Source organism: Alligator mississippiensis, chromosome 6 (assembly GCF_030867095.1).
Source record: "Alligator mississippiensis isolate rAllMis1 chromosome 6, rAllMis1, whole genome shotgun sequence".
In the NCBI taxonomy this organism is placed as follows: domain Eukaryota; kingdom Metazoa; phylum Chordata; order Crocodylia; family Alligatoridae; genus Alligator; species Alligator mississippiensis.
In genome coordinates this window covers 100,249,719-100,262,534 of record NC_081829.1, presented here as the reverse complement: position 1 = coordinate 100,262,534, position 12,816 = coordinate 100,249,719, and the positions used below count along the sequence as shown (strand labels likewise).

General features: G+C 64.1%; 1 protein-coding gene across 1 annotated transcript; it reads left to right on the top strand.

Moving 5' to 3' along the window:
- The first annotated feature begins 402 nt into the window (after nucleotides 1–402).
- On the top strand, nucleotides 403–7,990 carry FGF8 (fibroblast growth factor 8). The gene is made up of 4 exons (XM_059729441.1): nucleotides 403–1,110; nucleotides 1,468–1,648; nucleotides 4,820–4,926; nucleotides 7,339–7,990. Exons 1-4 carry the CDS (start codon nucleotides 913–915, stop codon nucleotides 7,624–7,626), a joined length of 774 nt encoding a protein of 257 aa, XP_059585424.1. The 5' UTR covers nucleotides 403–912; the 3' UTR covers nucleotides 7,627–7,990.
- Nucleotides 7,991–12,816: the final 4,826 nt, after the last annotated feature.

Here is a 12,816-nt window from a genome sequence, read left to right as displayed (position 1 = left end):
TGGGCCCCGCAGTGCCGGCCCCGGCCCCGGCCCCGCGCCCCGAGCTCCGCGCTGACAGCGCCCGCGCCGCGCCCGCCCGCCCGCCCGCTCGCCCGGCTCCCGCAGCCCGGGGCTGCCCCGCCGCGGAGCGCGCCGCCCGCCCGCCCGCCCCCGCGCGGGGCCGGGGCCGGGGCCGGGGCCGGGGCCGGGGCAGCAGCGCCCGCAGCCGCCAACGCCGCACCATGCCGCCGCCCGCCCCGCTGCTCCGCTCGCTGTAAGCCGCCGCCGGGTCGGGTCCGGGTCCGGGTCGGGTCGGGTCGGGGCTCGGCTCGGCTCGGCTCCGCGCTCACCCCGCCTCCTCTCTGCTTTCTCCCGCCAGGTTCCTGCACCTGTTCGTCCTCTGCCTCCAGGCTCAGGTGAGCGCCGGCCCGGCCGGGTGCCCCGGGAGGGGCGGGAGGAACGAGACTGGAAGTCCCGGGGCAGGAAGGGACGCGCGGGGCAATCTCGGAGGGCGCAGCCCCCAAAACAAAGGGAGGAATCGGGGCAGGCGGGGCTGGCACCGAACCCGCCTGGCTGTGGGGCCAGGAGCCGGGCTTTGCAAGGGGGTGCGAGAGATTACAGGTGCCGGGGCGGTGGGAGAGAGCGAGGGGAAGGGAGCCAGGAGGGGCCAAGCCCTCCTCGGATGCCCCCAAACCCCCTCGACGAAGCGGGCGCATCCAGACAGAGAGACCCAGCTGCCGGGGGCAGAGCGCTGGCGGCCTCCGCTTCGGGCAGCGATTGCTTTTAAATCGTTCCCCTTTTATTTTTCCGTGCGGGAGGCGGCGAGGCAGCCTTCGCGTCTCGCACGGGGAGGGGGAGACCAGGGGGCCGCGCTGTGCCCCCTTCGGAGGCCAAAAGGATCCGTCTCCTCCGCGTTTGCTGGGATGTGTAGAGATGTCGGGGGCCAGCTGGGCTTGGGAGCCGGGGGCAAGAAGGAAAAGTCCAGGCTGGTTGTGTCAGGAGCGGGGTCCGATGCCCCCGACCGGCCTCGGGATAAAAGGAGCTGATGAGAAATGCAAGCAGGGCCGGGGCCGGGCCAGGCCTCTTGCTTCTCCACGCAGGGAGCTCGGGGGCTGCCGTCAGCAGTCGCAAGTAGGTGGCTTGCAAGGGCCGGAGAAGGCAGGGCAGCGGGCTGGGAAGAGACGGCCCTCGTTAAAAAGGACGTTAGCAGCCCTACGCGGCTCTGCGTGCATAAATAATAGCATGGGTAGATGGGCGGGGGGGCAAATCCCAGCTCCTGTCTTGGCGGCATCGACCCAGGGCAGCCTGTTGCGTCCAGTGCCCTGGACGGGGCATCTCCCCACCGGGCCGGGTGCAGGCAGCCCCCGAGAGCGCAGCTCGCGGCCCTCTAAGATGCCCCCGGAGGCCGGGGACCCGTGCGCAGCCCGTCAGCCCCTCCGAGGAGCAGAGATCGTAATGGTGTGTTGTATATTTTTTAATTTCCTAAAGGTAACTGTTCAGTCCCCACCTAATTTTACACAGCATGTGAGGGAGCAAAGCCTGGTGACGGACCAGCTCAGCCGGCGGCTCGTCCGCACCTACCAGCTGTACAGCCGGACCAGCGGGAAGCACGTCCAGATCCTAGACAACAAGAAAATCAACGCCATGGCGGAGGACGGGGACGCCCACGGTAAGGGCACGGGCCGGTCCCGGCCTCCTCGGGAGCCGGGAGGGGTGAAGGGCGCCCGCCTCGCGGGGCTGGGAGACCGTGCGCGGGGTCGTTGGCAGGGCCGAGAGGCAGGTTGTTTCCAGGGTTGCACATATAGCTAAAAAAGAAATCCCCCTCCCAAATAAATGTGGAGTCCCCTGTCCCTGAGCGGACCCTTTCCGAGGGCACGGCTCTCTGCCAGAAATCCCGAGCGGTCCTCGAGCTGGGGCCGGGGAGGCCGACTCTCAAGGGACAAGTGCCGTCCGGTGCCGGGAAGGATCCGGGCGCAGGGTCCGGCCCCGAGAGGCGGCTCCCTCGTGGGGTGCGCGGGAGAGCCGCTCCGTGCCTGGGTGGCGCGTGTGCGAGTTGCACGTTGAAGCGGTCAGACCCCGACATCAGCACGGCAGGAGAGCCCGCAGAGGTGGCAGGCCCCTCGCCCGCACGGTGCAGCACCGCGGGACCGCACCGCACGCAGGAATTGCGCCTGCTTCTCCTTGGAGCAGCGGTTTCCCTTTCTTACTCGGGGAGAGGCGTGGAAACACCGGGCTTTTCTTTCCCCTCCGGTGCTTTGGCTTGGAAACGTTAGTGTGCACTTAAACGCTCGCGCCCCGCGTCGCCTCGGCCGCCAGCCGCCTTATCCCAAACCACCTCCGGATCAAAAGGGCGCGAGGCGATTCCCCCCGGCCCCGGCGCGCTCTCCGCGTCTCCGGCGCGTGTGTTTTTTAAAAGGCGGCTACTGCACATTGGAAATCACGACCAAGTTTAACCGAGGCCAGGAGGAGGCAGGGGGAGCTCCCGGCGGCTTGCAAACCTCTATTAAAACGTAATAAAAAGGGGAAGCGTTTGAGGAGCGAGAGAGAAAAATGACGGATGAGCTAAACCAGGAGGAAAAAAAAAAGCAAGAAAGAACAAGCCGTTTTTCAGATGTAAAGTTTTAAAAGGGCTGCGAGTCTGTAAATGTGAAAGTAGAGGTTCAGGATTGTTCTATATGAATCTCCAGAGAGACCCCCATGTCTGGAAGAGCGATTAAAACTCTTCTTACTTTCACCTTTTTTAACATTTCCTGAATACTTTCTGCTCTTCGCAGTCCAGTTAGGGGATCAAGTGTGTCTCGCTGCATTTTTTCAGCATTTACGTAGCCACTTTCCCTTCAACGTTTTAGCAAGAAACATAATTTTACTGGGATAAATCTGTCACGTCGGGAGGCGAAAACCTGAAGCTTTTTCCGAAAAAAAAAAGAAAGAAAGAAAGAAAAAGAAACAAACAAAAAAAGGCCCCGCTCGACCCGGCGACTCGCTGCTGCGCAGCCCCGCGCACGAGGCGTCCGGCTCGCGGGTTTGGGGACGGGAAGAAAAGGGCTGATTTATCTTCTCAAACGACCGCTCGGCCCGCTCGGACGTTTTTACTGCCGCCTTCCCGGCGGGCCGGGCGCTCGCGGGGATCTGCCGTGCTGTCGGTGGGACGCGCCCGTCCGGCCTCCGTGCCCTTCCCGGCCTCTGCCCCGGCTCGGAGCCGCGGCCCCCCAGATCCCTGCCCGGGGTGGAGCCGGGCAGGCTTGAGCCCACCCTGTGCCCGTGTCCGGGCCGGGGGCTTGCAGGGCTCCGGGTCCTGCGCAGGGAGGCCAGAGCAGCCCCCGGGCTATAAATCAGGGCCGGCTTTTGAAAAGGCAGAAAGGGAAGAGATGTGCGTCTTTGAAGGCCTGTTGTGTGCTGCTCTCCCGAGGCTTCCCCTGCCCTCCTCCCTCCCTCCCTCCCTCCCGCCCTCCCCGGCTTCCTCGCTGGCAGCCGAGGGAAGGAAAATCGATGTTCTCTAAACCTCCGGCTGCCCCTCGCATCGATCCCGGCCCCCCGGCGAGGGGCGGAAGGGGACCCCGTCTCGGGGCCGAGCTGCGTGCGTGGGGAGGACCGAGCTCTGGGGTGAGGGCAGAGAGCGAGCCGGCTCCCCCCGGTCCCAGCTCCGGGGCACTGAGCCACTCCAGGCAGCCGCGGGCACGGGCTGGGTCTGTCCGGGGCATTCGGGACGGTCGGGGTAGCTACCACCATCGTGAATGCAGCCGGCTCCAGGGTCCGCGCAGGCCGTGGCGTCCTGTGCCAGACAAGCCCTGCCCCAGGCCCAGCACGTGGCCCTGCCCCGGACGCCCGCCAGCCTGGGGCATTGCAAGGCGAATGTGCAGCACCGTGCGCAGGTCAGCCCGTGCAGCCCTGGGGGGTTTCCCTGGCCGCCGCGGGCACAGCACCCCAGGTCGGGCCTGTTGTCACAGGCGAAGCGTGCGGGAGGGAGAAGGCACGGGCCAGGGCTGGGCTGTGCTCTCAGCCCCTCCGCACCTCAGTCTCCTCATCTGTGAAATGGGGGATGTTTGCAGGGGGTTGCTCCTGCACGGGTCTTGCTGCGACTGCAGCCACCCGGGCAGCACTGAGAGCAGCTGCTGTAGTTCAGGAGCCCGGCCGGGCACCAGCCACGGGGCATACGGTTATGTCAAGCAAGCGGGTACGGCGCCTTCCCCCATGCCTTCGACCCCGGGATGCACTTGGTTGGCACGGACAAATGCCCTCTGGGCCCGGACAGGTCTCCTTCCCTTCACCCCGGGGCCGGGAGGCACCCATCGGGATCAGGCCTGCGGGGGTTTCGGAGCAGGTGCCAGCCGCCCCAGGGAGCGTGCCAAAGCCCCCCGGCCGCAGCCGGGGCCTCGCTGGGTCCTTAGAGCCGCGCGCGCCCCGGACCCTTTGCAAGGCTGCGAGCGGGCCGCCCCCCCCCCCCGGCAGCACGGCTCCGGCTCTCGGGTCCCGGGGCGGAGGAAGGTGACAGGGCTATTTATAGGCGCGCCATCGGCTGGCGATTCGCATCGCTCCTACGGCAGCCGGTCGATGCCTCCATTAAAAAGCTGAGACCAAATCAATACGCCCTCTCGGCTGGCGCAGAGGTGAAAGGCATTAGCGGGCGGCCGTCCCCGCTGCAAAGTCACCGCGGCCCCAGGGACGCACGCAGGCCCCTCGCCTGGGGGAGGGTCGCGGCACCCCTGCCCCTCGTTGGTCCCCTCCGCTTGGCTCTGCCCCTGCCTCGCCCGGAGCCGGTGCGGGTGCCGGCGGGGCTGTTGTGCCCCGCGGCGGGGCAGCTGTGCCCGGCCCGGTCCGTGACCTCCCTCGTTCCCCGCAGCCAAGCTCATCGTGGAGACGGACACGTTCGGGAGCCGCGTGCGCATCAAGGGGGCCGAGACGGGCTTCTACATCTGCATGAACAAGAAGGGCAAGCTCATCGGCAAGGTGAGGGCGCTGGGTGTGAGGAAGGGGTGCCTGCTTCGGGGGGGGGTTGCCCGGCGGCACCGACAGCTCGTGGCCAGGCTCCCCCAGCCCCGGTGCCCCCCCGCGGGCAGGGGGAGGCGGCAGTGGGCCAGTGGCATTTGCAGTGCTCTTCCAGCCTGGGCTTGGCAGGGCCGGGAGAGGTCATGGGCAGTGAGCACGTGCAGCGTGTGATAAGTGTGAGTGCAATGAGTGTGAACAAACGAGGAGCCTGGATGCATGTGCTCCCGACCCCCTCACGAGCACACCCGTGAGCCACGTGGCGACCAGCCGTGGTCTGCTCCTTGCCGGGCAGCTTGTCGCATCGCCCCGCTCTCTCCTTTCCTAAAGGGGATTGTGAACCCCGCTCAGCCCCGGACACCCCCCGTCCAGCCGGCGCTCTCCAGCCCCGTGCAAGCCCCGAGACGGGCAGGACGGACCTGGCTCTGACCCCGCACGGGGCAGCTCTGATGCCCCCCTCCCTGGGCCCTGCTCGGTGCTGGGCTGCCCGTGCTCCGTGATTCCCCGGTGCCCGCAGTGCCATGGCTGGGGGCAGGCTGCATGCTCGGAGCTGTTCATGTTCAAGGCCTGGCAGCGATGGCTGGCGTCGCTGGCAGAGTCTGGGCTAGCGGTGGGTGAGCTGGAGGGTAACCCCGGGGCTGGGGCCGTGGACATGGGGACCCCGGCTCCACCTGGGACCGGTGGGGACGTCCCTTTGGGCTCCTGCCTTGCTCCCGGGGGTGGGTTCATTTCTCTCACCCACCTAGCATGCATCTCCCCCCATCTGCCTGCTGCAGCATCTGGCTTGACAGGGGGAGGGAGGTGGGAAACGCTGCCAGTCCTGGTCAGCATGACCTTGGCATCGTCCTTCAGGGGGTTGCTGCAGGACCAGAGCGCTGCGGCGCTAGGAGCTGCACAGGCAGGGAAGGATGATGCCCGTGGGCTATTCACGGGGTATACGTCAGCCGGAGGGCAGTGGCTGCAGGATCAGGCCCCTCGAGGTGACCCGACCAGCATCGTCTGAGGCTCAGAGTCCAGATCCCAATCGATGTCCTGACCTTCGGGTGGGCCCAGAGGGGTTTGTGAGTGCTTAGGAAGGACTTGGGGGGCCTGGACACGAGAGATGGGGGCGGTGGAGACGACAGCACTGCAGGGAGCTCCGTCTTCACCTCCCATCTTCATGCCGGGGGACCGCAGAGCAGGCTTTCAATGGGAAGGGAGCAAATCGCTACGGTACCGGAGCGGGCGGCAGGACCCAGGTGCGCTGGGGTCATCCTGCTCCAGCTGGGAGCACGGGTAGCTGTCAGCTCCTGTGCAGGCTTCGGGGCAGCAGGACACGGAGCACCAGTGCTGCCGGCCCCTGCAATGCCCCAGCTCCGGGAGTCAGGGGATGACGTGAGAACTGAAATCTCCTTTCCAGAAAAACCCAGTGGTTTCCAGAAGGGAGGGGCTGGGTCTTGGGAGCCTGCGGGTCTCCGAGCCACTGTCACAGGGAGGGCACGGCTAGGATTCAGAGAGACCTGGACGCACTGGAGGATTGGGCCAAAAGAAATCTCATTAGGTTCAACAAGGACAAGTGCAAAGTCCTGCACCGAGGAGGGAGCGATCTCCTGCACCGGTGCAGGCTGGGGGTGACGGGCTGGGCAGCAGCTCTGCAGGAAAGGACCTGGGGGGACAGGGGACCAGGAGCTGAACAGGAGCCAGCAGTGCGCCCTTGTGCCAGGAAGGCAACCGGCAACCCGGGCTGCATGGGTAGGAGTGGTGCCAGCATATGGAGGGCAGTGATTCTTCCCCTCTATTCAGCACTGGGGAGGCCACATCTGGAGTCCTGTGTCCAGCTGTGGGCCCCACGACAGAAAGGGTGTGGACACATTGGAGAGAGTCCAGCGGAAGGCAATGGAAATGGTTGTGGGGCTGGGGGACAGGACTGGTGAGGAGAGGCTGAGGGACCTGGGCTGATTTAGTCTGCAGAAGAGAAGATCGAGGGGGATTGAAGAGCAGCCTTCACCTCCCCGCTGGGGCGCTGCAAAGAGGCTGGAGCTGGACTGCTCTCAGTGGGGGCAGATACAGGACAAGGAGCAATGGGCTCATGTTGCAGCAAGGGAAGTTGAGGTTGGATATTTGGACAGACTTTCTCACTAGGAGGGTGGTGAAGCACTGGGACAGGTTACCCAGAGAGGTGGGGGAGTCTCCATCCTTGGAGGTTTCTAAGATGCAGGTAGACAAAGCCCTGGCTGGGATGCTGTAGCTGGGGCTGGTCCTGCTTGGAGCAGGGGCTGGACCAGACGTGACCTCCCGAGCTCCCTTCCACCCCCATGCCCCCCATTGCATGATCTCGGGATCTGAAGGCATCTCCCGGCAGGCACTGACCCACTCTGTCCTGCGTTTCCCCCGCAGAGCAATGGCAAAGGCAAGGACTGTGTCTTCACGGAGATCGTCCTGGAGAACAACTACACGGCGCTGCAGAACGCCAAGTACGAGGGCTGGTACATGGCCTTCACCCGCAAGGGCCGCCCGCGCCGCGGCTCCAAGACCCGGCAGCACCAGCGCGAGGTGCATTTCATGAAGCGCCTGCCCAAGGGCCACCACACCACGGAGCCCCATCGCCGCTTCGAATTCCTCAACTACCCCTTCAACCGGAGAAGTAAAAGGACTAGGAACTCCAGCCGCCGGGCAGGGCCTTGACCGGCCCGGCCGTGCCTTCCTCTCCTTGCCGTGGAGACGGGCGGACGCAGAGTAGAGAGACTTTCCCGTACGGTGATCCCAAAAAAAATGAGAGGAAAAAAAAGGAGGGGAAAAACAAACAATAAAAGCCGGGATCTCGTTGTTTATAACTTTTTTTCTTGCTTTGATTTTGGTTCTTTTGTGGTCGGAGAAAAGACCCAGACAGACGGACAGAAGCTCTATTTTTGTATTGCCGGCGCTGGAGAGGACCGACTCGAGAGACTCGCGGAGGGGGCACCGCGCGCCGACGTAGCCGCCTCCTAGTCCCCTCGCGGCGGTGTCGTCTCCGTTATTTTTGTAGTGCTAGGGGGAAACGGGGGAAATCACTGGTGTTTAAAGCGAATGATGGGGGGAGGGTGGGGGGAGCTATCTGGGACCAAAGTGCTACTTCAAGCAGATGGGTTCGTGCGAGTTTGAGCAGACAGGATAGGAAAGAGCGCGTGGGGAGAGAAGAGCTCAGGCCAGGACGCTGCTCCCGTCTCCGCCGGGGCGCGCGGTGCAGGGCGATGCCCAGGCCGCGTTGTCCGAAGCTCTCGGGGATAACCAGACCTGCTCCTTTCGCCGAGCGAGAGGGTCTTGGACGCTGCTTGGATCCCCCTGCGAACCGCAGCTGATCTCCCGGGGCCGGGGGACCGGCTCTCGAGTGAGGTCCGGCCCGGAGATGCCACCTCGCGCCCGCGACACCCGCCTTGGGATGTCCCCGGGCACCTCGGAGGGAGCGGCGGTGGGCAGCACACGGGGAGATATATATTTTTCTCATGGAAAATGTGGACTTTTTGCTGAAACCTCAACTTCTCCATTCTCGTTGCACCCAAAAGCTGAAAAGTTTCCACCCCAAAATGTGAAGTTTGAGATCGTTTGGGCATTTTTGGCTCTCTTCTTAATTGTTAGAACGGGTTTGGTGTTCAGTCCCCAGGTCTTCCACGTCCAGGCTTCAGTTTTCTGACAAAAGAAAAGGCCGTTTTTGTAACAGGCAGTTTCCAGGGAAAATTGTGCATTGTCCAAAGCCCAATTTCTTGTCCAAAACACCCCAAACTGCCCCGATCCAGCATCCCCCCCCGCCCGCCCGGCTCTAAACCAAGCGCTGGGCACCACCACTGCCCTGCAGCGGGTCCGAGCACGGCACACGCCGCCGGGGGGAGCGAAGCAGACACTGGAGTGGAGCCAGAGCCCGGGTCCGATCTCTTTCTGAGTGTTTGGGGTGTCTTGTTTTGTTCTTTTATTATTATTATTATTTTAATTTCCTCGAGGACTTTTTGTTGCGTGTACAAATTTGAATATGAGATCATTGAAATATTTATTTAATATGTGCATTAAAAAAATGGCATTAGTATTTGACGCGCCTGTCTGATTTCGGGGGGGTGAAGGCGATGGGGAGAGGCGTGGGGTGGGGGTCTCCGGGCTTGGAAGTGGGGGTCGGAGAGGGGCAAGGCCGAAAGCCTGGTGTGAAGGGCATCGGAGGACCCCGTGCAAGGCGGTGGCCAGGGCTTTGTGGGCTGGAGAGAAGGAGCCCTTGGGTCCTTGGCATTTTGTGCCCCAGGGAAGGGTTTTGTACCCAGGGCCCTTTGGTGGGAAGGCAACGGGGAGACTCTCCAAGCCCGTGGGGTTTTTCTTTCTGCCTCCTCATCTTGTTCTGACTTTGAGGAGGCGGCTGGGGGGCAAAGGTGTCCGGAGAGATGGCAACGGGGGGCAGAAGCATCTCTTTGCCCCTCTGCCAAATGCACAGAAGCCTCCCGACCGGCTCCTGGGTTTAGCTGAACCATGCCAGGGCCCTGCTGGGCATCGTGCCCATCCAGCCCGGCCCGTGTCGGGTCGATCCCGAGCAGAAAGGCGCCGAGCGTCGGAGCATCTCGCCGTGGTGGCGGGGCTGCCCACTGCTGCAGAGGTCTGTGGCTCTGTGGTCTCTCCTGCTGTCGTCCCGTGGGGGTGCAATGGGTCGCAGCCCCTCCAGGCTTTTGGGGCTCGAGTGCCTCAGGGCTGCGGGTGAGGGTTTGAAGCAGGGCACCCCTGGGTTACGGGGTGCCTACGACGGCAGGGACCGGCACAGCCCCGGCACCTAGCATGCCCCGCGCCTCTTGCTAACGACCGTCCTGTTCTTTATTACCCAGCGTCTTGCTGCAGAGCCCGGGTGCCGGAGAGGGGCCGAACCCGCGGCGGCCCAGCCCAGCCCAGCCCAGCTCAGCACCCTCGTTCCCAGCCCTCTTGCTGGTGCAATGGGGAGGAACCCCCTGCTGCCACCCCAAGAGGGGCACGGACACCCCCAGAGCCGCCCGTGGCTCGCTGGGCTGCCAGATGCCGTCCGTGCACCGTGCTGGCCGAGCCTGGCTTTGCCCCCACGGCGCCTGGACCCCGGCCTTCCCGAGCCCGGAGCAGAGCGGCCTCTCCGTCTAGCCACGGACCTGGAGCGCGACACCCCTTTGGATGCCTCCCTTGCCCGTGGGACGTGGGCTGGCGCTGGCACTGGACCCGGTGCCGTATGCCGGTCCCTGGCCCCGGGCAACGGGCCCAGGGGGGCTGTTTATTGCCTCAGGGTCAGCTTTCAAACCTCTGCCCCCATCCCCCTCTTCTAATTAATGCTGGGGACGAAGCCCTGGCTTTATTGTGGCAGGGCCTGAGGCTCCCTGTGGGAAAAGTCACACCTTCTGAGCAGCTTCTGATGCCCTGCGAAGGAAGGGCCCGGCCAGGAAACGCTTTCATCTGGGACATTAATTACACACGTTTCATTTGTTTGAGAGCAATTCCTCTCCAGCGAGGAGGGGCCGGTGTCTCTGCCGCGCTCTGCAAAGCCCCCTCCTTCCCAAGGGGGTTATAGCCCCGCGAGGACTCAGCGGGGGAGGCCGCGGCTATTCGCCCTTGCCGTTATTCCAGATCAAACGGGCTCCGTCGCCAGCGCCCCGCATCCTGCCAGGGGCCGAGCTCCCCGCGCCTCCCTCGCCTGGCTCCGAGCACCCAGCGGGCGCGTGGCGCGGGCCCGAAGGATGCTGCTGTCCTGCCCTGCAAAGCTTCCTCCCAGGGCATCTGCACCCTCCCGGGGCAACAGGCGTCGATCCGGGGTGGGGGGTCCAGGTTGGGGCTGGCAGGGTGGAGGAGCTCACTAAGTGAGTGCAAGCTTGTGAAACAAGTGTGCGTGTGCATATGCGTGTGGAGGGGAGGGCGGCCTTTGCTCTAGCACACGCGCTGGGCTCTTTCCATGCTATATAGACTGTGTCTAAATCTCCATTGGGCCCTTTCTCCTGCCCCCGGCCCCCTGCCCCCTTCCCCCAGTCCTGCTGCCTCCGTGCCCCCATCCTTCCCTCTCCTCCCGCCCAGGTGGGACCACGGCTGAGGCCACGGTCCAGGGATGTGGAATAAGACGGTAATATCTTCACAGCCCCTTTCCCGGCCATAATGATCACACTTAGCGCCTCGGTAGGCACTTTGCATATTCGAAGCACCTACGCGCTGGGCCTAATTAGTGACACCCGGGCCCAGCGGCAGGAGTCCGTCCCCGGGCTGGAGGAGCGCTCGTCACATGTGCGCGGTTCAGCCAGTTTTCTGGTCAGTCACTGGTGGCACCGGGATGTCGTGCCGTGTGCCCGCTGCTCATCCCACGCTGTCTCGGGGCTGCCGGGGTTCGCCGTGTCCTTCCCAGCTTCTCAGGGATCGATTTGTCCGACACCGCCGCTCTCTTCTCGAGTCCTGGGTTCACCGGCAGCAGTGGGGCCCTTGCCCGGCCCCGGGAGCAGGCCCTTGGCCCCTGTCCATGACTTGTGGCGCTGACGTGCGCCGAGTGCGAGGCTCTGCCGGCCGGCGCGGACTCTCGGTGCTGGGGTGAAGGATGCGCCTCGCTGATGGGAGAGGAGGGATCAAAACCCTTGTGAGCCGTCCTGGTGCAACCCAGATCCCACAGACCGTGGCCTCGATGCTGCCGAGAGCCCCGTGACCCCAGGCTGCAAGGGTGCGACCCCCGCGCCAGCATCTCTCCTCAGCTCCAGGGCATCAGTTAGCGGCTTCTCAGGAGTAACCGAATGAGGGGAAACCAGATGCGCCCGGTCTGTGGTTGCATTTCCATGAGCCGTGGCTTGGCCTGGCTGGCCTCTGCTCTGGGCTCGGCTGGAGGTCGTGCCCCTGCGCCCACGCTGCACTGGGGCAGGACGGGATTCCCCCTGCTCAGACTGGTTTGCACTGGGGGGGGTTGCTTTCTTTTGCAGCAGGGGCATGGCCTGGCCTGGGCTCTCTGGAGCATCTGTGAACAGCCTTTTCCGGCAGCAGGACGTTGGTGGCCACGACCCCCGGCTTTCCCCGTGGCAGGTTCAGGGGCGATGCCTGGTGCTGTCAGGGCTGATGGTCGTTTTACAAAGAGGTTCAATGGCGGGTTTGTGCAGGGTGGTTTGCACAGGGCTGGTCCTGCCTCAAGCAGGGGTTGGACTAGATGTCCTCTCTGCAGGTCCCATCCAGCCCCACTTCTCCAGGATTTCTACAACACGAGCCCACCGCCCTCCACAAATCGCCCCGGGCCGTGGCGGGCCAGCGGGAGCGCGGTGCTTGCACGAAGGGCCCATCTAGCTCCGTCGCCGTCGCTGTGTCTCTTACCCCGGGAGCCCCGGTCACGGACCTGGAGCCCGTTGTAGCTGCAGCACAAACACAGTTTCTTCCCCCAAACAGGTTATGATCTCCATGCGAGGTGACGGATGGACACGAGCCAAACAAGCAGCGCCGGGCGCCACGAGAGCTTCAGTGCCGGAGCCTCGCGGCGGCTGAGGCTTCGTGGAAAGGGACCTGCAGGTAGGGGCTGGGGATGGAGACCATGGATTGTGCTGGTGGTTTTGGGATGGAGGGGGTGGTCCCCTCCGGGATGGCCCTGCTGGGATTCAGGTGTGGGCTGAGGGCTGGGCGTGAGAAGCAGCTGGGCAGGGAGCCCTTTGTTAATGGCTTGTGAACTTCCCTTTATGGTCCTCATCAGTAGCCCAGGCTGCTGGTGGCCGCTCAAAGCAAATTGCCCGAGTGTCGGTCTCTGGAAACAGCCCCTTGAAATCAGTTGTTGTCACAATTAACAACCAGTTTGGCCCCGGCTCAGGCTGTTAACCATCAAACAGGGACGGGGGGTAATGATTGATTCCTCGGGCTGCTGCGGCTGGAGGGCAGGGGCCAACCTGTGCTATAAAATCCCAT